The 27,853-nt window shown below is 51.0% G+C and overlaps 1 protein-coding gene across 1 annotated transcript; it reads right to left on the bottom strand.

Moving 5' to 3' along the window:
• Positions 1–1,458: 1,458 nt before the first annotated feature.
• On the bottom strand, positions 1,459–27,225 carry LOC34617361 (dynein heavy chain-like protein MAL7P1.162). Its single transcript, XM_026338299.1, has 26 exons — positions 26,318–27,225; positions 24,538–25,906; positions 23,748–24,188; positions 22,931–23,140; positions 21,977–22,271; positions 20,154–21,449; positions 19,464–19,699; positions 18,399–18,626; positions 17,768–18,030; positions 16,710–17,231; positions 15,843–16,006; positions 15,221–15,325; positions 14,493–14,704; positions 12,127–13,801; positions 11,664–11,824; positions 10,375–10,953; positions 9,252–9,685; positions 8,248–8,720; positions 6,854–7,930; positions 6,582–6,586; positions 5,034–6,480; positions 3,377–4,796; positions 2,651–3,211; positions 2,007–2,514; positions 1,728–1,867; positions 1,459–1,558 (listed from the first exon to the last, which is right to left on the bottom strand). Exons 1-26 carry the CDS (start codon positions 27,223–27,225, stop codon positions 1,459–1,461), a joined length of 14,829 nt encoding a protein of 4,942 aa, XP_026194084.1.
• Positions 27,226–27,853: the final 628 nt, after the last annotated feature.

Raw genomic sequence — 27,853 nt, 5'->3', positions numbered from 1 at the left:
AGCCGTTGAACAAAATGGGGTTTCTCGTTAGATTTATGCCTTCGCTAGCTGCATGCATATTAGTGAGAAACGGGAGTGCAGGCAGTCACTCATTCACTGTTGTCCTAGAGACAAAAAGCTTCTCAGTGACCATTGCCAATCTTCAGTTCCGCAGCTGCGCAGGTATAATGAAACTGGACGTACACCTTTCTTGGTGTTGTGTAGGAATGCGTTTCCATGGGGCCACATACATATCCTAATGATTAAGTAGATAAGTCGACAAAACGCGGAAACGCACAAAAAGCTACTATCTGGAAGGGCATGTAAGTGAAATAATCTCAGGAAGTGGCACCTTGAAATACAGAATGGATGTAGGCGTTGCGGGAAAGGCTAGTGCTGCCTATGAAGAACAAGTGGATAAAGGCATGTGGTTGCTCCTGGGCATCTTTTTCGCCGATTTCTCAAGAAAAATATCAGCAACAGTACTGCTCACCCCTGCTCATCAAGCAAGATACGATCCCGTCTCACTCCCTATAGATAGTAAAGCGCTCTACCGTGCTTCGAAGATGCAGTGGAGCCCGTGACCACAGGCATGTCTGTTCTAAACCCCCAAGATGAAGAGGCCCATGAGTGACATTATTTTATTCGAATGCCAAACGCCCTAGTATTAGCCAGTAGAGTCTCTTAGAACAGTTACTACGAAAAAATGACCCTCTTCCTCGACACATGGTATTGGAGCAGGGGGAAAAAATGGATAGACCTTTGATGCACAGAAAGCCATGCACAAATACCCACGCCAAAGCCTGCGGGCCCAAATTTGGCAATTTCAGTCATTCTGCCTTTGCTCGCGGTTCCCTTGGTCCTCCGGGATGCGAAGACCCTCAATACCGAGAGGAACGGCAATAATTGTTACTAGCAAGTATCCATTGCATAGAAGAGAACTAACTAATCTAGACTGCGTTTAAGACTAAGAGAAGGTGAAATACATAGTAAGGTTTGAGGGTACCTAAACGACAACAAAGAAACACAATAGCCTACTAACTGAAACGAAATGCTTAGCAGCGTCCCAATGGCTCAATCAGTGGGAATTTCACTGCAGCCCTTCTGCAGTGAAATTCCCACTTCCTGTGTGTAAAATGGTGCCTTTGATTTAGGAGTTAGAAATGCCCCTCAACTATTTCGTCCGTACCAAATCGGGCGCGTAACGACCTAATGCGAGCCCTGTAATACGTACTGCAGGTGGCAGATTTTGCGTAAAGGGAAGTAGAAGCTTGCTAACATTTTGAGAAATAGTTTGATGCCGTTGTCCATACAGCTGTGGACGTTTCGGGGGGCCTTTGCAAGCTTGATGAATGACTCTAACGCCCATCTCGACGAACGGCAAAACGGTAATGCCAACACAGATTTCTGTTTAAACAAGGCTACACTGCACCACACATATAACTATCTGTGCAACTTGATGCGCTGCATTCACTCTACCTAGAAATTACTCCACAACAGGACCGCGGTGCCACGTTGCACCCAAAGGGACGATGGACATTTTGAATGGAAAGGCAGATCCACAAACGTAACCACGTCCCTGCGAGCAGATTAGCACATGCACAGAAACGAAACCTAGTGCATGTTCGGATTTTTCTACTCAGCGCTACATCGGAAAGCACGTATGATCCCCCTTCCCCTACGCCCCCCCTCCACACAAGCACTTGCTGCAGTGCTCTGTGTTCACGCTCTAGATGTACGAGACACACTTCCGAGCGCGGTTCAAGAAGAGTGGTATCGGGATGTAGATCTGATTCGCCTTCTTGAATTTGGAGCCTTCAGCTTTGTTGTACCAACGCATGACCATCGGCGGTAGGCTAGATGCCAGGACGTCGGTGACATCCAGACACTGCGCAAAAAAGACCAACACCAGGAAGAGGGGACAACAACATGTGAATTAGAAATCGTACAGGTTCCCGCTACGTCAGTAAATATCTGTGTCTATACCAATTGAAGGCCTTTTCCCTACAGTGGAGAAAGGAACAAACCTCTTCTTTTGGATTCCATGCTGCGCCCTCTACAGTGAGCCCAGTGATGATGAATGACTGATCATCTTTCGCTTCGACATCCCCCACAATAACTTCCGCTACCAAGTCATCAAGAGACCACCCCTTGGCCTGAGCAACAGCTTGGCGGGTCGCGGTCAGGTAAGCGGAGGGAAAGAACATCCCTCCCAGCCATATTCTCGACTGCGTTAGTTCCCCGTTGTCACGCTGCCTCGAGAGCAGATGCATCGCCGCTTCCATCTGTATGTCTTGATCTTGAGTGCCAAATTCGCGAGCTACTAGGGACAACTGCATCAGCCGCCGACAGAAATCTTCGATCCACTCTGTTACAGTTAGCTCTTGAGAGGATACGTACACCTGACTCCACTCCGCAGGAACTTTCGAAGAAGATATCAAAGTGGCCAAGTCACGCAGAGAATTCGTTATTTTCTTCTCGCCCTTGCAAACCAACATAAGCTCGCCCAGAGACTCGCGGATCAGCGCACAAAGCCTGCGCATGCAAAAGAGATATGAAATGCCAACAAGTCAAAGGAAATCCATGCCCATACGAAGCCGAAGCCTTACGCGCATGTCGAGCTCAGAGGGTCGTGTTCTACTTGCATGCATGGCAAGGGCAGCTCGCGTACCTCACACCGACTGTGATTTCACGCTCGAAGCAGCGGAACATGGGGTTTTGTAGCAGATCGTCTGTGCGTTTCAGGGAAGGAAGTTTTTCTGGCAAAGTTGTTAGGCAAGTCTGAATAACGGGGATGAGCAACGCCAGCCAGGAGGTCGCTAAGGAATCAGCGTCCCGTGAACTTCCCTCTTCGGTAGGCGTACTAACACTCTTCTGACTCGTCAGCCCTCCCTTTTTCATCATGCTCGCATATAGAGAATGAAAATCGAGCGTCTCTTCCTTTCCCCGCAGCAGCAGAGCCGACCAGTTCGTGATGCACGTGTATGCTTGCCGTGCGGCCAGCAGCCACTCGGCGCGAGAATTGAACCCGATCCATGCTGGCATGTCGCGCGAGGGAAGCGAGTCTACCCATTCCAAATACTGTTCGTGGGTTCTGTAGAGCTCCGTAGGAGCCACCAAGAACTCGCCCTCCGACTCCTTTGTTTCCGTGATCATGGTCGGCATGTTAAGGCAGAAGTCAGCTTCGAAAGCTTCCGGACGAAACAGGTAATCCACGAAAGATCTCAGCACCCTGAGGGAATTCGGCGCACAGAAACAGATGCAAATGCAGAACTACGAGTATTTTTCTGAGGTCGTGTGGCGTGGCGCACTGGCATCTGCCACTCTGCGCAGCACAACGAAAAGGTTGCTTCTTCACGAGGAGGTGCACCGAATAGAAGAGGATTTGTACGCGCACCTTTCGTCCACAGGGTTGTCCAGCCTCCCTCCGTAACACACTTGCGCTATGAGCATTCGCATTGCAGGCCACGGAAGTCTCTCAGGCGCCACATGGTCTGAAACCGAGTCGCCTCTCTGGGCAACGGAGGCGAGCCAAGAGTCTATGATGCTCAGTGCGCACTTCTGATCGGCCTCTGAGAACTCGTAGAGCTTGCACCACCCCACAGGCGCATATCTGCGCCTTTCCAAGATGACTGCGTGGAGGAAAGCCAGCAGAAATTGCAGCCGACAGCGCGCAGCAGAGGGGGGCTGGACAGGCTGGGGGCTGGCATTGCTCCGGCTTGGCACGCCGCGTCCACCACTTGTCCCGAAGAGCATGGCGTAGGATCTGTAGAGGGAAGCCTTGATCCCGAGAGGCGGCTCAAACATGAAGGTGCAAGAAACCCTCACCAGCGTGGCGGGAACTTTGGGGTTATACTCCATAGTGAGGAAGAGACGGAAGTTCGTGTGCGCTTGGCCGCGGTGCAGATTCTTCTCCAAGTCTTGAAGCCATTTAAGGGAGAGATGGACGTTCTTACAGAGCACCCACGTGCCCTGCCGAGCGGCCTTGGCGATGGCCTTTTCGGCCAGCTCGAAGCCTTCCTTGCTGCCCATCGCTACAGAGCTGAGGGGCTGCTGGACGGCAGCTGCGAGATGCGTGATCAGGCCGCTGGAGTCGGAGCCTGGCGACAAGACAAAGAGCACTGGTGACGTGCTGCTTGCCTGCTTCTCCACGACTTCTTTCAAGATTTCGTGGGAAAGCTCTGGGATGGCCAGGAAATCGCGGCCTAACACGCTTTCACACAGTTCCGTCAAAACGACAGTCACGCGATCCGGCCTAAGGGCCCTAAGAACGAGAAGCTCGCGGAGACGATTCACCCAATCCCCCAGTTCGGTGATTCCCTCAGAGCCAATCTTTTTGTTGGCCTCTGGCAGATGTTGATCCTTGACGAAGGCGCCTTGCGGGAAGCAGTTTTCGGGAGCGGTAGACTGGAGGAACGCTATCCACTGAGACGCGTTCGCAGCCATGTGCTCCTGGAAAGAAGCAAAGCAAGGAAGCGCCAGCAGCTTCTGCAGTGCCCTCATCTGTTCGGCTGTCAACTCATCATTCAACGTGAATGTCCAAGGTGCCGCCTGCGCGGCCCCATGGTCTTCCACAAAGCCTTGAAGGAGCAGCTGCAATTCCGCGATGTCCAGGGATACACCTGCGTCCAGCTCCGTCCGGATGAAACTCAACTGCAACGCGAACACTAATCTGTCATAGTACCCCAGCCCGTAAGCAATTCGACGAAACGTTGTCGAGAAAAGCGCGGACAGAAGGATGGAAAGCCTCTCCGCGTAGTCTGTCTTCTTCAAGTCACTCAGACCGGATGCACCCGTCAAGGTCTCATGAAGAATTCCTGCAAAAAAACAAGCACAGATTGAGCCGAAACGCTGCAGAATGCAATGCTAGAGCGCAGCTGCTACTGACGTGACAGCGACCACGCAGGACAGCGGGCGCCTAAAGATTGAACGCAAGGGGCACCCAAGTAGGCGATCCTGCTCGTGAAGTCGGTCCGTTCAACTCCATGATTGTGAGTGCGAAACAGCAGCGGATGCCTTTTGTATATTCCCAGAATCACGCGGCGGCACCATACCTAAGAAGAAGCGGAGGTCGTACTGGTAGACGGGGGAAACACACGACAAGTTGAGTAAGGTGAAGTAGATACGTCCTGCCGCTAGAGCCCAGGGTAGATACATGTTGCTAGTCTGGTCTACTTCTGTCATGACTTCCTCGGTTCGCGCTGCTTCTGTTGCGATTTCAGCGGCCTGCCGCTTCAGCATTTCCATGGAAGACATCACGGAGTCATCGTCTAGGATGCTGCCCTTCACGTTGGACAGCGCAAGCAGCAGCGAATCCTCCAGTTCGCGTATCTTGACCTTGAACTCGCCCTGCAGCTTCAGCATGTCCGACCGTTTCTTGTCGATGTCTGGCCTTTCGCTCTTGAGAATCATGTTCAAGCACTGGTTGACCAGCGAGGCGGGTGTAAGGGTGAAATTGATCATGGTGACACGGCTGCACAAGTCGGGAGTGAATTGCGCTGTGGGGTCTCGCGTTGCGAGGTACATGGAAAAGGCTGGCGACAAGTCGATTTCGGAGTCCCCTACAGTAATTAGCACCCTGCCTCCGAGTTTGTGAGTTTCTCTGTTGAGAACGGGGTTCAGAATGGGGTCTACCTTCTCCACATCTTGAATGACGAGGGTCGATCCGAAACGCAAACTGCTTTCCAGGTTTTTGAGGAAATTTATGTCCAGGAATGACGTTTTTGAGAGTTTGTTGGAGGACAGGAAGGAGGTCAGGAAGTTGATGGCCTGCCCCGCGGGGTCAATGATGAGAGGGTAGCGAAGGAAACGCTTCAGGATGATGGCATTCTGAATGGAGAGGTCGTCTGGAGGAAGCGCATGAGCCGCCCACTGGAGACGCTCTGAGGGCGTCGAGAGGAAGTCAACAAGCGAAAGATCGAGCCGACAACGGATGCATTCTCGCTGGAGCACAGCCCTCCATTCTTCCAGCAGCCGGTGCCGCTCCGCATACTCGAAAAAGCCGAGGTACGCACAGAAAGCGGCGGCAAGCAAACTGTCACCAATAAACGTCTGAGAGGCCAGCTTCAACTGCTCGAGCTGTTCGAACCAGCGGCTCTTTTCAGAGCCAAGGTTTTCCAGCAAGGACATGGAACGGGCGCACTTCTTCTGCACCTCTTCCATCTCGTGTTTTATGCTCTGCACCTGACTGATCAACTGAGCATAGTCTTGCTTGTACTGCTGCAGCTTGCCTTCCAGCTGCGTGATAAGCGATTGCTGCTCCTGCAGATTCGCCTCATTCTCTTGCGCCTCCGTCTCCAGCTGCGCAATTTCAGTTTGTAAGGGCTCAACCTGCTCGCTAATCAACACGAACTTCACACTGCTCTCTACCCACTGTGCCAAGGGGCCGGCCGCGCGAGACGCTTTGTTGATGCGATCTATATCCCAGTCGCCCGTCAAATACTTGGACTGAATTCTTCGACGTGTTGCTGAGCTGACAGACGCGCAGTCGAAATTCAAAATCTGAAAGCACAACACAGCGCACAGCATCCACAGCAATCATTTCGGAAAAAAGTACATCTTCTGCGCATAATGAAGAGCTTTTCCCTTCTAAATACAACTGCAAAAACTGCAGACAGATAGCAGTTACTAGCTAAAAACCACCAACCCCAAATGTGCACAGACAAGCAGGGCATTTTTTCCCCATGAAACCATGAAAAAAATTTCTTCAAAGGCATCCAAAACTGTGCGGCACCCGTTTATGTGTGCCTGCCGCGTGCAATAACTTTGGTAACTTTACACTTTACGAGCGCAACACTGCTTGGGGAGAAATTCTTCTAGTACTAGGAGCACATGCTGGCAACAGCTGAACTGGCTTTACAGTCCATGGATCTACGCTTCCTGACCTTCGGAATGAAGTCGGTGGCCTTGAGTATCTTTCTCGCATCTTCCCAGGAGACTGCCTTCTCTCCAGCATCGGTGATAAGCACAGCGACAGCCTCCACTGCGAGCTTTGCCATGGCTGGCGGGTTGCTCATGCTTTTAAGCTCGTCAAGACTCTTCTTGGGGATGTTAGTAACCGCTTCTGCTGCTTCTTTCAACAACGGCTCCACTTCGCTCAGCTGTGCCTCTACGGCTTCTCTGCGTTCTTTGATTATTCCGGTCTGCTCGTCGAGCTTGCGTGCAAGGACTTCGGCCACCTTCTTCTTCTGTTCAGCTTCTGCCTGCTGATCAATCATCTGTTGCATTTTCCGTTCGGCTTCTTCGTTCTTCTCGGAGAGGACAGTGCCCTTTTCGGTGAGGTCCGTCCGCATTTCCCCCACTTGCCGCTCCACTTGGGCAAGAGTTTGAAGACCTGCCTGAAGGTGATGTTGCTGCTCGCCGCTTGCATCGCTTTTTTCGGCGACAATTTTCCTGAAGTGGTGCAGGAAATCCAGGAAATCTCGCGGCGTCATGTAGTTCGACTTGCGTCCGCTCCTTGCTAGAGCAGCATTGCTCTTGGACACTGCGTAATAGAACGCTACAATCGCAGTGGCCAGTCGGCTGCGGCGAGCGAGGTCTTCTGCATCGCTGCCTGCCTCTTCATCCGACTGCTCCTCGAGTGTTTCTCGCTGAATGCTGCTGATGGGCTTCGCGCCAACAGTTGCTTCTGGAGAAAAGCTGTCCGCGGCAAGGACAACAGACTCCGTAAAGGCGTACGCTACTTGCTCCATGGCCGGCTGAGTCCAGTCGCCAAACCAGTCGATGACGCATCTGTTGAACAACGCCGGAGAAGTGGCTTGCCGGTTGTAAAAATCAGGATTTGCAGGATTCATCGTAAATATGATGTGCAAATTTCTCTGAACGTGGCGCGTAAAACGCGAAAACAGCTCCGAAGACTCGCCACTCCCTAAAAACTCGCTGCCATACGCCGCCTTGCACTCGTTGATGAGGGCTGTGTACTCGTCGCCCTCAAACAGTCCAGGGACCTCTCCTGAAACGTGCCATTGCAAAGCACATAAATACATATGCGGCATGCACGGTTAAGGTATACCTTTTTGAGAAAGGATGAGCACCGGAGCACCGAACCCCCCCCACACATCTCTTCGAAGAAAAACGAACATACATACATGCATACACATATGAATAGATACATACCTGCATACACATATGCATAGATACATATATATGTACATACATACATACATAGGTGCATATATTACATGCATACATACATACGCAAGGCATCAGCCCCCCTCGAAACGCGCGTTTCGCAACACTACGGCGACGAATTTCCGACTGCCATCCCACCTGAAGCAAGAAGCGCATTCATTCTTTCCAGAAAGGCCGGCCCCAAGGCGTTTGATTCATCAATAACAAAAGCAATCTTTTCGTCTTTCAGGGCTGCACGTTTCATCACCACGCGGAGGTCTTGCTCGAAGGACGCCGTGCTGTAGTTCCGGCCAGCTTTAATCTGGAAGATGCTGAGTCCATTCATCCACGCGACAAACTTTGTGAGAATTGTTTTTCCAGCTCCTGAGGCTCCTACCAGCAATAAGTGGCCAAGCGGCTGCCTGAGCACTCGGTCAATGCGCGCCACGTGGTGAAGGACTTCGTCAAAGAAGACCAACTCCACCTGAAATACTTCCTCGTTAAAGACACGCAGCTTCCCTTGCAGCAAAGAACGCAGAGCTGGCACTGATACTTCACAGTAGTGGCGACTCGCGAGACTGGTGAAGAGAATTGGACGCTCGAGCGCTGCGTTATCAACACCTGGGAATTGCCTAAACAGACATGCAACACAAGAAATGCGCTGAAGTTTTACGCCGCGTAAGACTGCACGCGCTCTCCAACGTGTATGCAGAAAATGGACAGCAAAAAAATAAAAGAGGCTTCGAAAGTTCCCACCGCCACTCTCTACCACCCACTGCCATGCGGGGAGGGAGGAATGCAGCAGCACGCTGTGCGCATCAGTAGATAGAGAGGCCTTTGCAGCAATAGTTTAGACTGGATGGCCCCCGCCTCAAGAACGCGCGAAAAAATTCCCACGCAGAAGGGATTCGGCAAAAAAGACAAGAAAAACCTAGGACGCGCTATAAAAGGGATAGACCATCTCAAGTTGATCGCAGGGTACTTCCAGAAAAGCTAGAACGTGTGCAGAGAAGAGCTACGCAGCCAGCGTGCAAAGTGTCGCACCCTGAGTAGCTCTCTGCGCCCTCTACCCGGTTGCGCTAGAAATTCAAGAGTAGGGGCAGCCAAACGCGGGCACATATATATTTTTAAAAAAAGAGGCTGCTGACGAGGTGCATACATACCTCCGTACTATTTCATCGAGCATTTCGTCTGTTTTTTGTCGCTCTGCCACCGTCACCAGTCTGTCACTGAAGATGCGAAGACCCTCGTGCGCGTACATCCGCACCAGCTGCGTGATGGTGATGTTGAGTTTGTCCAGTGCATCTACCGAGCGTTCTTGGCTTGCCAGATGCCCCTCTCCTCCGCTGTTCTCATAAGAATCCTTCACGGTAGTGTTACCGGCCTTCACGTTTGCCCCGCTTTCTAAGGCCTCTGCCAACGCAAGCTTCCAGCGCGTCAGTTCTCTTGGAGAGTAAATGTAGTGCGGCTGCTGATCCACTGTAAAGGCCGCTGAGAAGGCCAAGTAGAAATCCACCATCGCCAAAGTCAGCGAATCTGCACTTCCAGAAAGCTCGGGATACGGACGCAGAAGGGCCCTGTTGAACGTACTGTAAATCTGCGAACACCATCCAATCCACTCACGCATCTACGTACAGACGTGCAGATACCAACATACACACAAACAAAGACATGCACACTCACAAATACAAACATACACGCACAAATACGCATACCAATACAAACAAACAAACAAACAAACACGCACTGATAAAGATATACACACAAATAGAAACATGCAAACACACATAAAAACATACACATCCGTACACACAAATACACACACACACACACTCACATTAGAATATAAACATACACACATGCTAACCTATACACACAAGTACAAAAACACACATATTAAAGAAAAAACAAACAAAAGTATACACGCAGGTAAAAAAACACACATATACACAAATACAAACCTACACATAAACACAAAAATACAAACACATACAAACCTATGCGCATACACAAATACGAATACAAACAAACACAAACCTATACACATACACAAATACAAACAAATAGAAACCTATACACATACACACATACAAATGCAAACCTATACACATACACAAACACAAATACAAACAAATAGAAACCTATACACACACAAACACAAATGCAAACAAATAGAAACCTATACACATACATACAAGAGCGAATGTGGGGTTTTGGCCCGCATATTTGGGAAGCAGTTTTCAGAAACGTTGAGAAATGCAAGCGCGCCTCTTGTTCCTTGATTACCTGAACAAGAGAGTCTCTGCCGGGGAAATCGACGAATATAATAGGCGCATGGCGGAGGAAGCGGTTGCTCATGGGGTGGCGGCCAGCATCCGTTGGAGGGTTGCATGCCCCTGCGAACTGCACTCCTTCAACGCGGATCCATACCCAAGGAGAGGCCTGTTGCAGCTGCGGCATAGACCGCCAGAAGCCCCCCGACTCTGCGATTTGGCGAATAAGCATGATAACATGCTGCGTGCCGTACTTGTCAGCCGACGGTAAGTTGCATTCGTCACAGAAAATGATAAGTGTCCGGCCTGGAATCACGGGACGCATGACCATGCCTCCTGCGACTGTCTTTGTGAGCTCGCAGTAATGATCAAAGGTCTTGAGCAGCAGATCGGGTGTCGAACCAGAGGAAAAGTTGAGAAAGGCAACATCGAAATCTGTCCGCTCTTTTAAAACTGCCGTTAGAGTCATGGTTTTCCCCGATCCGGGAGGACCGCACAAAATGAAAGGCCTTTTTTCCTCCAACCAGGCCTCCACTACATCGCGATGACGCAGGGTATCGACCGTCTGAATCACGAGAGACGCGTCCTTCACCTGAAAAGGAGAATTTCCATTCAGAATACACGCACATGAAGAACAAATGCCCTTGCTGCTGATATACGTAGTGCGGCAGTGTGTCGGTGTGTATGACGCAAGACATGAACGTGAACCCTTCACACATCCGTGTGCACCTGTGTAGAAAGCATGAGAGAACGAGAATGGAAGCGAGAGAGAAAAAGGGAGGAGAATGAGAGAAAGAGGGAGGAGAATGGGAGAAAGAGGGAGGAGAATGAGAATAAAGATGGACAATGAGAGAAAATGATGAACAATGAGAGAAAGAGAGAGGAGAATGAGAGAAAGAGGGAGGAGAATGAGAATAAAGATGGACGATGAGAGAAAAAGATAGACAATGAAAGAAAAAGCTAGACAATGAAAGAAAAAGATGGACAATGAAAGAAAAGCAAGACAACGAGAGAAAAAGCTAGACAACGAGAGAAAAAGCTAGACAATGAGAGAGAAGGCTAGCCAATGAGAGAAAGAAAAAGAGAAAAATGATAGGCTTCTTTCTTCCCATTTGAAGAAGGCTCGCAGACACACGTACGTGAACACAGTAGGACCCACACAAACAAACATTTACAGACACACATAAAACACATGTAAACACACTCAGAGTCTCGGTAGCAAAAACCGTTCAGCCTGAAGCGACGCGGCATTCATTCCGGTGTAAACCTGTAGGCGGTGCATCTGCAGCACTTTGTGCGCACCTGTTTTGTATCGATGTCCACCTGCTTGACGCGGTCTTTCCAGTGATGCCACTGGCCGTCTTCGAGTGAGGGTTCAAAGTCAAGAAGCGTCTGCGCTTCCCCGTTGTTGGCGGAGAGGGCAGGAGGCAGCGGCACGTCACAAATGCGGGCTACATCCTCGCTGAATGCAGATCTTCCGGCCAGACTTAGAGACCCCCCGAATCCCCAGAGAATGGAGAGAACCACCCACTGCAGCAGGCAGCAGCAGCAAGAGCAAGAGCAAGAAAATGAGCAAGAACAGTAGCAGTAGCGCCATCCTACACGGAAGCATGGTCTCATGAAGCGTGTGAGGGAGGACTCGCTGCTCGACAGCCCGCACGCAGCTGCTACGCAGCGAGAGATCCTAGGTAGGTCACCCGACAGCCATCAAAAAGTGCTGCTAGACAAGGCAACAGGGAGGAGAGTTGTATGTACTAGGGAGAGGAGAGGAATGCCTGACGTGCCTTGGTTATGAAGAGCTCGATGAGTTCCTCGTCTAAGGTTTCACCCGTGGCCCTCATTTCTTCGTTCTTTTCGACTACCCGACGAATGCCCTTCTTGAGGAGGGAGAACATGCTTTCGACGCATCTGATTTTGGTGAATTCCATGATGTGTTGGTGGTGCGCTGCGCGTTCTAGACACTGGCTAGCAAATCTACCGGCCTCGAAGAATGGGTGAAGGGTTTCAACGCAATGTTTCTTTATGCTCTGAGCGACATTTTCAGCGGTGCTTCTAGACCCTGCTGCTGCAGCACTCGTCAGGCCCGCCCTAGATCCGGATCGCGTTGGAGGAGCACCCCTCAGCGCGTCGCTTCCCGTGCCTGAGAAACTGCTGGAGTCTGCTCTGAAGGATTCGCGTGAGAGAATGCGGGAGGGAGCACCGCGTTCGAGGGGCTTTGCTTGTTGCCCCCCCCCCGCGACACCTTGGCGAAGGCCTTCGGAGGTGCTTCCCACGGCTGCGAGCTCCTCTAGGTGATGCATAAATATCACTTCATCGGGCAACACACTGCTCGCAAACCAGACAATGCCGCACCGACTAACCGTGGCGAGGGTGGCATACTTGAGCGTCTCGACTTCGAAGAGGAGCCGCACGGAACTGGGAATTTCGAGACGCTCGCCATTTGGAAGCGTCAGCAATTTGTTGTCATCGAGCGCAGAATTCAAATTTTCTGCCCAATCCGGATCAACGTCTCCATCAAACACTACCCAGTGTCTTTTCTGTTGCGCAGAAGGGCCTGCCTCTTGCGCAGTGGAGATGATCTTTCGCAGCACAGCCGTAAAAACGCCATCTTCCCACTCAAGAGTAGTGGAATCGAGACGGCCGTACAGCTGCTCCTTCGCCACAACTTTGGGGTCTAACACGTACGCCACGCCCTTCACCCCATCAACTTTCTCCATGGCCTCAAGCAGCACACGCCAAGCAGCAGACTTGCCTGTTCCCGTCTCCCCAACCAACATAACGCCATGCTGCAGCCTCTGAATTTGGTAAAGCTGCAACACCTTGCTGATCCACTCGCCCTTCGCCTCCAAAAAGCGCAGCTCGCACAAACGCTCAATCTCCTCCAGCAAGATTTTCTCATCAAGCGACGGAATATCTGCTCCCGGAAACACCCCGACCAGCAGACTGCGCAACAGCGGCACGTCCTGAGCCACCAACTTGGGTACCACCGTGTCTGTAAACGAGCGCAACAGCAGCTGCTGCTCAACTGCCTCTACCTGCGCTACGTCCTCGACGGCCGCCTTCGCAGACTGAGCCTGCTCCTGCAGCAGCTGCCGCTTCAATCTCCCCGCAGAGCTCAAAGCGCTCTTCAAAGAACGCAGTCCAAAGTCGTAATGCGGCTGCTTCGACAGCTGTCTGTCACACAAATCATACAGCGAAATAATTTTACCAGACAACCGCTCCGCAGAACGGAATCCCTGCGCGTACAACGTCACTTGCGCTATCAGCTGCTTGTCCGGCTTAATCATCGACACCTCCCTAAAGAGCTGCTTCAAATTGTCAGGCAAATTCGAACGGCCCGCATAACCCGGATTCATCGTGACAAAGATTCCCACGTCGGTATTCAGCTTTGTAGCCTTGCCAAGCAACTCAATCTCCTTGCGACCCTCGCGCAGGCCCACCTAATATATATACACACATAAATATACATTTACATGCATGAAGGTGCACATAAATACATGATCATGCACATATATATACACATACATAAATATACGTGTACATGCACAAAGATGCACATAAACACATGATCATACACACATATATATACACATATGTACATTTACATGCATGAAGGTGCACATAAACGCATGATCATACACACATATATATACACATATATACATTTACATGCATGAAGATGCACATAAACACATGATCATGCACATATATATATACATACATAAATATACGTTTACATGCACAAAGATGCACATAAACACATGATCATACCAACACACATTCACATGCGCATAGGCATCTATACATGTGCACATATACATATGCGTGCACACACAGGCACATCCACATATATATACATATATATGCACATGCGACCGGAGGGAGACCACAAACACAGCGCGGAGGACAGCCCCTAGGAGTGAGAGCTACCCACGAAGAGAGGAAAAGTGCCTCTCGTCATTCTCACTGCTTCCCCCGGGTGCAATTGAGCTCAAGGCGAAGTGCGTCTGTGTGTGTTCGCCGGGAAAAGCCCCAGAAGAAAAAGTACAAGAGTGCGGGAGTCGGGGGGAGGGGGAAATGCACGAAAGAGACGGACACGGAGCTCCTTTAACAACAGAGCACAGCGCCTACCTGAATGGTGAGGATTTGCTCAGACACGGCGGATAAGATTCTTTCGTCCAGACGATTGAACTCGTCAAAACAGCCCCAAGCCCCCACTTGACACAACCCCGAGAAGAGACGCCCCATTGCGTTGAAGTCAAAAGTTTCATCACAATTGAACACCAAGGTATACCTTCCTAGTGCGCTGCCCAACGCTTTGACAGACTCCGTTTTTCCGGTACCTGAGAGCACACAGAGGCAGAATCAGAGGCACACCACAGGCCTGTCTCTCTAAAACACCTCCATCGTATAGGTGCACCTCCTGACAAGGTACCCCCCATCACCCCTCGAACAGACACCTGTCCGTCCACAGCCTGAGAACAAACGCGCCTTTGAGCAGCAGGCAGCCCCGCACCGCTTTTTCAAGCGGCTGCCTTGCTTTCCCCCCTTCCTCTAAGACACAAAGGACCTCCCCCAATGTTTCTGCAAGCGAAATATTTGTTTGCTCTGCGCTTTTAGAAGCGTAGTGCAAAGAAGACAAAGCTCTCAGGAAGACACCTCTGTATGCTGCTCCAAAGCAGCTCCGCTGCAGAAGAGGAGCCCAGGCAGAGCATCCAAAAGACGGGGGGTGCCCGCTGAGAGGCCGCTGGAGAGAGAAAAAAGTCCTCTACTAGGGGCCGTACACGCGAAAGAATACGCAACCATGTATCGAACTGCCAAAAGCAAGTAGGATCAGAGGGGAAAAGCTGGTTAGGCACCTGCAGGACCGAAGGGATTTCCCCCCAGTTTCATCTTTAGCGCTTGCGTAAGGGTCAGGAAACACTTGTCCGTCAGCGGCGTCTGTACAAGCCGCTCTGCCAAGCCTGCGAGAAGCAGAGGATTATCAGAGTAGAAAGGCAGCATGCATTATGTACTGCAGGCTGGCTGCCTGGCACAATACGCGCGCGCTTTCTCCATGTGCATGCAAAAATGTTCGCCGAAGGCCCCTAGCCGTTTGTCCAGTCAAGAGGTTTCCCCACAAACATGTCTGTGGCGAGCTTTCACACAAAAAGAGATGCCTGCATGGGGCCTATCGAGGAGCAGTTCAAGGCCAGGGTGCAACGTAAGCGCTCGCGTCTACAGGGCTTATGAAGAGGAAAGGGATAGAGGGTTGGTGGCGAGCTTTGTTCCGTCTATCTATAGGAAACCGATATGTGCATGCCTGACGCGGGGTGGGGGGCAGCTGTAACCCGTGGTTCGTGAGAACATGAGGAAAACAAGGCCCCTGCTAGCTATCTCTACTGATCTCCCCATGTGCGCCTCTCCCGCTTTGCGAAAGTATGAATGCTGACAAGAGGCGTGAACGAGGCAGCAGCACGCAGGCACTGCAGCACACCGTACCAAGATATTCGAAACCATAGTCGAATGAGGCGTCCGCCATGCACACCTTGAGAAGGCCCTTGGGAATTAGGGGGCCCCCAGACGGCGGATGTGTGAAGTAAAAGCGCATGCACTGCAGCCATCCGAAGTCCTTCCTAGAGGTGACGTTGTCTTTTATGAGAGATCTGAGATAAACATGCTCAGCAGAAAGAGGCTTGCCACACTGGATAACGCTTCGGCAGAGCAGCGCAAGGGCGCTGCAGGCTGTCCATTTCTCTAAGGGACCCTGCACTCCGTCACAACGTTCCTCTGCCATGTGTGTGTGTACATATGTGTATGTATGTGTGTATAAATATGTGTGCATGTATGTGGGTATATATATGTGTGTATGTCTATATATATGCATTTGTATGTATGTATGTATGTGTGTATGTGTATGTGTATGTGTATGTGCATGGGTGTGTATGTGTGAACGTATGTACACGAATGTGTATGTGTATGTGTATGTCTGCGTGCATATATATACATACATGTCTATATATTATATGCATGTGTGTATGTATGGATGCACATATGTGTGTATGTATGTATGTATGTGTGTATGTGTATGTGCATGGGAAGGACCACGACGGGGGCATGTTGTTACTGCTCTGCCTCGGGAAGAAAAATGGCGTTGCTTGCGCCCGTGTGTGCGCGATCCCCTGACGGCAAGTATGTATGTATGTATATATATATGTATGTATATATATATGTATGTGTGCATATATGTATGTGTGTATATATATGTATGTATGTATATATATATATATATGTATATGTATATGCAGTAAAATGGGCCGCGCATTTTCGCTGATTTGGAATCTGTTAGTAGAAGTGCATTTGGCTTGCCTGCAGACGTCTCGCTGATGCACTACTTCTGTAATTAGGTGTACGATGCGATTGCGTACGAGCACCCCCACATCCTGTACCACGTTGTCTGCCAAGAATGCGAGAAGCGTCAAGCAATCCTTCAAGGCAGGAGCCTCCAGAGGATGGCCAGTGGGGCCTCCCGACTCGTTTTCCTGGCTTGTCGCCGCTTGCTCTTGTTGAGAAGCTTCGCCAGCAGTTAAGGCTGCTTCGCATTTCTTCGTCCAGTGTACGTTTAATGCAAGCAGCAAGGCCTGCAGCGGGAAACTTCCCACCCAGTTGATAAAAGGGTTCTGCAAGGGGCTATCCGAGGGGCCCCCCGATGCGCCCTTCGTGGTGATCTCTGCCAAGTTAAGCTGCTCCAAAGTGCGAAGTGCTCGAGAGACGCTGTCTGCCAACGTAACAGTCATTTGCATCTCAACTGCACTCATCCAATCCTTCAGAGATGGGTACTGCAATATCGAAACCTCACTAACAAACGGTACAACTTCGCCCTCCCGCGAACTGACAAACAAACACACAAACACACATACACATACACACACATATACACACATACACACACATATACACAGACGAAAATTACCACATATATATATATATATAGACATATATATACATCTAGGGATATGAACACATTTTCCTCTACATACATAAACATGTATACCCATATCCATATACATACACATACGAATACATGCATCAACGTATACATGTACCTAGAAGTGTGCATGTATACATACATAGACACCACGGGAGAATGCATATAGGTGAGCTCAAGCATACCCCTTCTACAGTACAAGCCCTTCTACAGACAAACACCCACCCATGTGCAGTTCTCAACTGCTTGAAGGGCCACATATATATATACATACATACACACATATATGCATACACATATACATACACATATACATACAAACATACACATATACACAGATTCTATCTCTTAAAAAAAGAGTCGTCAAGAGGGCTCACACCCAAGGCATCGATTCTCTGCCGCAGCGGGAGCTTGCGCGAAAGACACCCTATGTACTTACCTCATGGCGATGATGGTAGATGGCTCCTCCGGATCTGTCTCGAGCGCTGCAATTCCTGCAAAGAGTTTGCTGACATGTCTTTGCACGAGTTTCACGTCTTTGGAGTTGCCAATCATTTCTAGGAGGTCCTCATCTCCGACAAAGTAGAAGCGTGAGAACTGCTCTCTCTGCTTCTCGAGATACTCTCCAAGCGCTTTTTGAATGCGTGACAGCAAATCCGAAAGGCGTTCCAGCTGGCGGCCAAGCCCCTCGGTGGACGCCATCTAAAACATGCAGAGCAGAACAAAGCACATGCAAGATGCCACCGCACACAGGGGCACATGGGGCTGACAGAAATGGATAAAGGGAAGCAGCAGAGGCCAGCTTTCCACGACAGTGTAGCAAGCGCTTATATCACAATGCCCATTGCGCCTCCCCCAAACATGGTCGATAGGGTGGGGGGTGACAGGCGCTCTACATTCAACTGCAGGGAAGTCTGAAAGACAGTGCTTTTTTGGTATGTTCCTGAAACAGCGTGCTGACGTATTGGGCAAAAAGGCGTTCGCTAGCTATCAATCACGGCGCAACTTTCTCTTCAAGAGGGGAGAGACACGCATTTCATCGCCGCCACCCTTCGCCTTCGACCACGCACCTCGAGGACAATCTTGGTGGTGTCTGCTTTCTTCATTATATTCTTGAACTCCGTGTCGATGCCTTTAAAACGCTGATGCTCGGTCGGGAGGAGCATTTGAATATCTTGAGAACCCGAAAAAACGCCCTCTAAGTAGAGCCACTTGCGCTGTACTTCTACCCAGCTATCCAACAACGTGCGCAGCCGATTCAACTTATCGTCCCATGCCAAAGCCTCTTCTTCAAATATCTGCACGAAACATCAAATCAAGGCAGGGCAAAGCGCCACGGATGCAAAAGTAAAAAGCAGTATCTAGACAGGAACTCCTTCAAGCAGACATCGGAAAAAGCACAAATACATAGATAGATGCATACATAAATTGATACATACATACGTACATACATACATCAAGGGACGGATAGAGACATACATACATACATATACACTTTAATGCGTAGATAGATACACAAATACATGAATACAAACAAATACAGGCAGGCAGACAGCAAACGCATGTCCAACACGCCTTCACACTGCTCATGATTTCCTGATATGGATGAAGGCGCGACGCCACACTCCGAAACCCCACGTGAACACAGCCACCGTGAGGCGAAGGCGCAGTATGCATGAGGAAGTGGCATCAATGTAAAGAGATTTCAAGGAGGAGCCTGATGGCAAACCTCTTGCAGGCCAATGTAATCGCAAGGCAGCACCCAGAGAAAGACACACGCGCATCGAAATACCAAGAGTCTATGTTTTAGAAGGGTATCATAGCATGGAGGGTGCAGCATGGCATGCTGACATTCCTCCTACAGCAAGCAAAGAAAGCCTGCCCCGTTACGCTGCAAGTTCTCTCGTGGCGCCCCCTGACGCTTCTACTCTACTCCCTCAAGTGCTTGGCCTCTCCAGTAGGCCGTTTGAAGCGCAGAGAACAAGGTTGTGCATACACACGAGACAGGCTACATCGCAGCATGTGCTACAACTGAGTTGTTCGCTCGGCAGAACGAAGCCAGCCAGTCTTAGAAGAGCACAAAATGGAAAGCGCTGCTAGTGCAAAGAAAGCGCTGACTTTCCTTCACTCCGTACCTTAAAGAAGGGCGACATCTTCATGGATTGGATAGATGCGAGCTGGTCGTCAATGACTTGAAAGAGGTCTTCCCATCCCTTGATGACCTTACATTTTGCACCGCATGCCACCAACACAAACTCCCTCTCCCGCCACGCGTCCTTCACTTGTCGGAGAAACTCCTCCAAGGCCGACTCGCCTTGCGCTTGCACTAAAATCTCGCGAATTGCTGCCTCATTCGCCTCCAAATCAGCATCTGAGGAAGCGAAAAACAGCCAAAAATAAGCACCAGCCGCACGTCGCTCGGGGTGGCATGCTTCCCGACACGAAGCTAACAAATCCAGCGATAGTAACAGGGGGCGATTTATCGACAATTAGCCATCCACGAGGAAAGAGATATGTCCTAATCATGCATACATAGCAGCGAAGCCCCCACTACAATCATGTGCCCCCAAAATGCCGCTCGCTCTCCACACGCATGCAGTTTTTGCACACGGCACAGGTACTCAGTGACTCTCTATTCCCCTCTCTCCTCCCCCTTTTTTCTCCCCCTTCTTGATGAACCCTTCGCGCTAAGAGGGCACGTCCAAGGGAAAGTAGACGCACACAGACACAAAGCAGCAGCAGGCACACTCCTACATGGAAATACCAACGTCTCAGCAAGCCTAGCAGCAGCATGCACCCTTTGAGAGAGTCAACGCTGACCGCACCCCATATGTTTCCCAGTGTCATATCCACGAGTGACTTCCTGAGCTTCAGCTTGGTGAGGATGGCCTTCCAATGTCTCTCCTTCAGTGCATCGGTCTTCATGTCTGTAATGAGCAGGTTCAGCGATAGAAACTTGTTTATCTTCTGTTTAAGCTCTTCAAAAGCCTCGTACTGCCTGAATCTCGCAGGAATTTGCTTGATTTTTTCCAGCACTGTCTCGAGAGACGCGCGCGTTTGCTTTGGCACGGCTGCTGCCCACAACGTATCCCTTAACGCAGCCACTTCTGCATGCAACCCCCCCAGAGCCTGCCAGACACCCTTCATGTCCGCAATCTCCTCCGCTAGCGCTGAAGGAGAGAAAGCTTCTGCTGGCATCCCAAAGGCGGCGTCTCCCTCGACTTCCAAGACTGCCTTCGCCTTCTCCCCGCACTCGTAATCCTCCGTAAGCTTCTTGAGCTGCTGCTCGTACTTCTTCAGGATGCTCATCGCGTGACCTGGCGCGATGTCATCGCGAACCGGCCTTTGCAGCATCCAGTCCGCATACAGCTGCTGCAGCTTCCCCTGTAGAGAAGCAGTGAACTGCGTGACGAGGGATACGAGCTGCTGCTTGCTCTTCTCGACTAGCTCCGCCTGGTGCCTCAGCAGTTGCACGAACACCTCCATCTCCCCCTCAATGCGATCCATCCACAGCCAGTCGCTGGGAAACGTGTATCGTTGCCTCTCCAAGAGACGCTCGCTCGCTCTAAGCGTGTCCAGCGTTTCCGACCATCGAGGCTCAAGTCTGTGCGCCTCCTGCAGCTTCCCGAGAAACCTCGTCAGATTTCCGACGAGGTTGGAGAGCAAGTCATCGCTCACAAGGCACTGACTGCTGATAAAGGTATTCATTTGCGCGTCAGACATGGAGAGAAAGGTAGCTGCACCCATGGATGTCTCGGTGGGATCTGCGGCCTGGATCTGCTCCTGCAGATCCGCCACCATCGCATGCAGCGCTGAGAAGACAGAAGAGGCGTTCAGAGACACCTTGTGCCCAAAGGCCTGCAAAATATCGCGATGCCACGCATCGTACTTGGTGTTTAACTTGGCTTGTACTTGGTGGTGATCAACTATGGTCGGTCCGAACATCACACGCGTCTCGCTGCTGTCGAAAGGACTCCTCGCCTGCTTTATCTCGTTAAGCAGCTGCTGCCACGTCTCAATATCATCCCCCAACTGCCCAAGAACCTCGCTCACATCGACATCCCACAACACCTGGTAATGCAGCCAATTCGACACGTATGTTTCCACCTTCTCCATTACAGCTGAGCAGGCCGCAAAAGGACGCATGCCATGCGACACCCCCAAATAAACAGACACACACACATATACATATATACATGTATACATATATATATGCATACATATGTATGCATAGGCACGCTACATATATTGGCATCCCCCCCACACCCTCTGCATGAAAGAACCTGTCAGTGTAACGTTCAGGGGGAACCCCGTAAGGAGATGGCAAACACCCAGTGGCAAACCAACAGCACACACGATACAGAAATGCACACATATTTGCACGTCTTGCACCAAAAAATATCTCGGAGCATTCATTTGGACGGTTAAGCAAAGACATCAGAAAGCGCAGGACCACCATCTCGTTTGAGTTTCCCAACTGCACTCAAAACAGCAAAGTGTTCACCTAGAGGGTTGGCAGCCTCTTGTCCTTACAACGAGGCAGCGGCAGGCAGCAACCCCCGCAGCAATGCACCCAAGAGCCGACGCTTATATCGCTGGCATGCGAAAACGGAGAAACGAGATACTCGAAACTTCCTAACTGGCTTACCGTCAATCGCTGCATGCGCTTTGTCGATGACTTCCTGAGGTATACGCGATGCAATAATTCTGTACGTGCTGCCAGCTTTAGGCTTCAATGGATCCGCTGTCGCAAGTTCTTCATCTTCGCTGTCTTCAAACTCCCACGCGGAAGGCTCTCCTCCAAATTTCAAAGGCCGCGAAGTGTTGGTGGTGTTGAAGCGCGGAAGCAAACAGACAGATGCAATAATCCGATGCAGGTTACCCATCCACAACTGCCGAGCCGCCTCCACTGCAGGATGTACTTGCAACACTTGATTTCTCACCTAAAACAATAAGCACGCGGAGAGCAGGCAGTGCAATGAACCAATGCACACAACGCGATCCTCAGGTGCACGAAACAAGGTTTCCCTCTTTTAATCGCCAGATCCTGCGAAATCAATTTCTCTGCCCGACACTACCTCCGCTTTTGCCCGTTCCACGCGCGCATCTCAACAGACCCCTTCATCAGCCGCCTCGTTGATTCGTCGCTAAGCAATTAACGATTCCTCTACGGCTAGTTGATGCAGGGCAGGATGCCATTTTATGACTGCGTAAGCGTGGACGTGAATCAGTGTAGTTGTATGGATATGTATAAGTATATGTATGTGCAAGTATATGTATACGCTTTGCAAATGTATCTGTATTTGCCTATGTATATGCATATGTATGTGTAAGTCTATGTATACGTTTTGCAAATGTATCTGTGTTTGCATAGGTATATGCATATGCATGTGTATGTGTGTGTATATGAATATGTATGAACATGTGTATGGATATATATGCATATGCATGCATATGTATATGTAAATAAATGCATTTTCGCATGTACATGTATGTATATTTGTGTGTATATGTATGTGTATGTGGCGCTCCACTTCGTTCCCTCAACAGCATCTTATGATTGTGACCCTCGCCCTTTGTGAACTGAGACATCTGCGCTTACTTGAATTTCCAAGACAATTCCATTTTGAATGAGCGCCGTGCTCTTGTTTGGCCAATCTTGAAACTGCAGTGTCCACTCCTCAACGACCTTCACGAGGCGCTGTGCAAGGATGCCCTCCACACGGCTTTCGAGCACCTTTCCCCAGCCGCGGATGTTGGAGTAATTCTGCAGCTGCTGCTCTTCTATCAACTTCTGCACGTTTTGCAAGACCTGAGACAGCCACCACGCAAGCGACGCGCCAGAGGGACAGACAGACAGAGTCGTAAAGCTGCTTTTCTATGGAGTGTGCGCTGGTCCTCCAAAGACACCCCAGTATTGCGCACAGAGAATGCATGTCTGTATTTATGTGTGCATGTATGCATAGATAGGAATACATACGTATATTTATGTACTTAATTACATGTACAAATACCCCCTGTCGACGTGTATGCGGAACAATTAAGACAACAAGCAACAGTGACGGATGCCGATGCATTGGCACGTGTGCATAACGGCGTTCGCGTGGGTCTGGATGTGGCTATGGAGGCTGTAGAGATGAGGATTCTGTGTGTATATCTGTGTGTATGTGAGCTTGTGTCTGTGCAGAGCTTTGACATAATACGAAACGTGCTGCCAAGGCGACTTGCAAGAGCTCAATGCACTTTTTCTCGCAAACGACGAGGCGCGTTTATGATGCCCTAAGCTGCATAGAGGTGTGCTTTTGCTCGTGAGAATTAGTAACACATGCGGGTACCCAGAAAGTACCCCTCCCAATTTTGCCCCTCCCAATTTTGCCCCATGCTCAAAAGATTGCATTTAGCCATGCATTTCGACTGACGGCGAGGATTTCTTGGTAGTCTGCATCGATGGGCTTGTCCTTCAGCGTGTCGATTTCCTTCAAGGCCTTGTTGTGCTGCTGCAAAGCAAACTCTGCCTTGGCTTCGAAAATATATGCGATATCGGCAAGGCGTTTCACGTACGTTTCCAGCCTGTCACAATCCCAGCGAAGGCCTATGCCTTCTGCCAGCTTCCCTTGAATTTCTCTCTGGTAGGTTGCCACCAACAAACCAACTACAGCGTCCTCCGAGCTCCCTGCCTCGCTCCCCGAAGGCAAGGCCACTGCAGTTGGCACTACATCTCCTATCCGCGCACACGACTCGATGTAAGTCCGCAGAACCTCCTGAAGCGTCACTGCGAATGGATACAGAACCTTGGCCTCATCCGCCATCACCTTCACGGAGTAAGGGATGCGGAACTGGAGCGTGGACAGCAGTCGGACCTGTATACATACGTATACATATAAATATATATACACCCATACACGCTTCGGCATATACCGCAAAGCAGCACGCATCACCTGGTCGCAAGCTAAGCTGCCTGCAGCCTAAAAGGCAACAACAGCACCCGCTACAGAGTCGTCGCGTTCACGACAACCTCCTCCCCCTTTTCTCCCTCCTCCCGAATGGAGGCAGATGTCCGCCTCGGCGGCTTGCATGCATGCATGCATGCATACACGCATGCATGTATGCGCTGTAGCTAGCTCGCCGCGAAGGCAGCGGCAAACCGGAGAACAACCTCCTGCCCTCGTGTTTCTCCCGCCTCGAGTACCTGCGTGCCCACTCACACACCTCCTTAAATAGCGTCAAGATGTCTTGATCGAAGTTTACCGCGAGCTCGAGCCGTCCGCCTCCCCAGTCTCTCAAGATGAAGATTCTGTCACTCGTGTCCAAGCGCTTCTGGTCACGCACGACATTGAGCCAGCCGTCGAAGTGCTCCTGAGGATTCAACTTGGCGCGAAACGCTTCAATGTCGTGTTTCAGCTTCTGACCCTCCACGTGTTGCTCCCATCCTTTCCCGAGAACATCCTGGATTCGATGAATGAGACCATCAAGGCGTCTTTCGACTTGACGCATCCACACGATGGTGCCGGCGGTCCGTGGCATGTCTCGGAGGGCAGCCATCGTTGCCGACTCAATTTTTTGGTGACCCTCCAGGAACGTTCCTTGCAGCCTCTTCAAGTCTTCCTTCACGACTTGAATTAACTTGGTCTGGTACTCTTGGATGGCACCTCTGATGCGGGGGCGAAAGAAGAGCGCGTTGAACTGGGAGAACACACGAAACATCTCTGCCGACGTCTTCGAAGCTCCCAGCCGATCACGCAACTTGGCTGTTATCTGAGACTCGACGCGGTCGATACGCATGTCATACGCTTTCTGCCCCGCCTCCCAAGCCTCCTCCCCAGTCCGACTCGTGTCAAGCACGTCTAAGGCTTCAATGACTTGGTAGGCAGCGGTGACATCCTTCTGCGCAGCAACCTCGCTGCCGCTTCCGTCCGCGAGAACACGACTGAGAACCTCCTTCAAGCGGTGATGCTGCCGTCTGAACTGACGCACCTCCACAATCCTTTCCTGGAGCACCACGTGCTCACAGACGAGCTTGGAGGGGGGACGCTCATTGAGGCCTCTCTTCTTCGACAGCTCCCTCACGGCCTCCTTGAAGTGGCGCACTTCCTCTTCCCACGTGTGAAAGAGCTCAGTGCAGCCAGCCGTCGTGTGCTCGAACTCTTCGTACGCCATACCCAGCAGATTTTGACGCGAAGTCACGCTCAGCAGCTGAGACGAGAGATCCCGGCTTAGAGCTTCCACCAAGAAATACGCGCGGCTCAAAGGATACAGTGTGGCATTTTTCAACTTCCGCAGGTGGACAAAGATCGTGCGAACGGCTTGTGTGAGCTGCTCTACCGTTGAAGCGCTGCACAGGTCGTTGAGGGGAAAATCCCGCATCAGAATGTTCGTGTTCTGCACCACCTCGCTGGCTTGTTTCAGCCCCGAATCTTGCTCAAAAGACATTGTAGCAAAGACTTTGCGCGTGTGCTTCAAGACCGTCAGCGTAAACTCGGCTTCGGGAGTCTTCAACTGATCTTCGACGTGTTTCAGTGCCCTCTCAAATCCCAGCCAAAAGTTCACCTCCTCTGCGGCAGTTCCAATGCTGGGATCCCTGAAGAAACGAAACGATATGCAGCGCGTTGGCAGGTGTGCAGATATATACGCAGCGATCACAAACACACGCAACACAAATCACGAAAATCCAGAAACAGGAGGGCGCACAGACACACAGACAGACCGCCAAACAAAGGCCCCTCTCTATCTACCCACAGAGACAGAAAGATATGCTCCCTGTGTGCTCCCGCAGTCTACCGCATTGCGGGGGAGGCAGCCCTTGAAACGAACAGACACGCAAAAGCAGTCAAAGCTAAGAGCTTAATAGGAAGAAGGAAGGAGAGGAAAGGATGGAAAAAAGCCGCAAAAACGAAGAAGAGAGCAAGCAGGCAAAAGCGAGCAAACGAGCGAACCAGCGCAACTGAGTCCTTCTCCCGTCCCCCTTCTCCCCCTCCTCTTCAGCACTTACCGTTGCATTCTACAAACCTTCTGGATGTCTTTAATCCATCGGTTCACGTGACTTTGCAGAGCAATCAAATAGGTGCTGTCTTGTAACTGATCCCCCATATCCTCCACCACGGGTTTGCGTTTCTCCGCAGCTGCCTTGAGCACTGCGGCCTTTATGGCCAAGTCTACAGGCAGCTCGATCAAAGGAATGTCTACATTTTGTTGCGCCTGCTTCACAGCTAGCAGCAGCTCCCTCAGCTTCTTGCTGACCGTTTGAATACCGTGAGAGGCCCTTGCAGCCGCCTCCTCCGCAAGGGCCCCCCCGTCCCCCCCCGCCCCCCCCTCTGCCGCAGCGGCAGCGACTTCCTCGCCAGATGCAGTCTTGAGCAAGGGACCGAATCCACACTGTATGTACATTTGCGTCACATCCAGCAAGCTCTCCTCCTCTCCGAAGCCGCAACGCATGAGTGCAAGCTGGGGACCAATAGGCTTGGTGACAACATGAACGGCCCGCCCTACCGCGCTGCCATCGTTTTCCCCCTCGGTGGGAGCAGCTTCATCTGGCTTCTCATCCTCTAATCTGAATCCGGGACGCTTGAGGAAGGCGACACTGCAAGATCTGCCTCCCCCGCGGGGAACGAATCCCAGATCCACGTACAGGCTGTAATTCTCATCGTCTTCAGCGTCGAAAGCCGGTGACGTGTCACCCGCAGTGACTGTCGCCTTCTCGCCGATCGACTCCCGAGAGACCTCCTTTCCAATTACCAAAACGCCAGGCTGTGAATCGACAAGAAACGGTTTCAAGACCGACTCGGATTGCGTCGAAAGCAGCTTCTGCAGCTGCTGACGGCTGCATTCCAAAAGAGGAGGGGTCACCTCCAGAAGAAAATTGATGAGCGAGACTTTCGCTCGCTCGATCGTCCGATCCATCGTGCTCTGCTACCCCTGGGGCCCCTAAGGGCCCTCGGGCGTGCTGGAAGGCGTGCAAGAAAGTAGATGCTGCGAAAGCGGTTGTTCGGCTCTTTCTCTAGAAGGCCGCAATGAAGGGACATGACAGGGGAAGAGAGGGTTGCATTACGGATCGTGGGTTTCTGCTGCTTTTCGCGCGCAGTCTTCAGCTCTGTGCGCTGGGAGAGCGCTACAGCTGGAGGCTTGTTTGTCGGTGTCAAGCAAGCAGCTGTGAAAAGACCTCGGGGCGGACGGCGGTGTGGCACTGCCTGATATGCGTTCTACAGGCGTCCACGTGGACATCCGCTGCTACAGCACGAAGAGCTTCTCGAAGCTCAGCAGATGCCAAGCTGACTCAATGGTCCAGGAGAGGCAGCCGGTAGGCAACAGCAAGCGCTGTCGCAGCTCCTGCACTACTTTGACCTAGCCGGCTTTGAATCTCCCCAAAAATGTGTTTCTAGAGGAGAAGTGGGCAGAAAGTGTCTCTGGAATACACGAGGCGCTGCCCTGAGCCACACGAGAACGCAGCAGACCACATGCAGTAGCAGAGTACAGCAACGAGCAGCGCCGTTCATGTGCTTACAATGCTCATTCCAACGGAAAGAAAACA

This window comes from Cyclospora cayetanensis, unplaced genomic scaffold (genome assembly GCF_002999335.1).
Source record: "Cyclospora cayetanensis isolate NF1_C8 unplaced genomic scaffold, CcayRef3 CcayRef3_contig_25, whole genome shotgun sequence".
Taxonomy (NCBI): domain Eukaryota; phylum Apicomplexa; class Conoidasida; order Eucoccidiorida; family Eimeriidae; genus Cyclospora; species Cyclospora cayetanensis.
The sequence above is the reverse complement of the archived record's forward strand: the minus strand, read 5'-3'. Positions and strand labels throughout refer to the sequence as shown.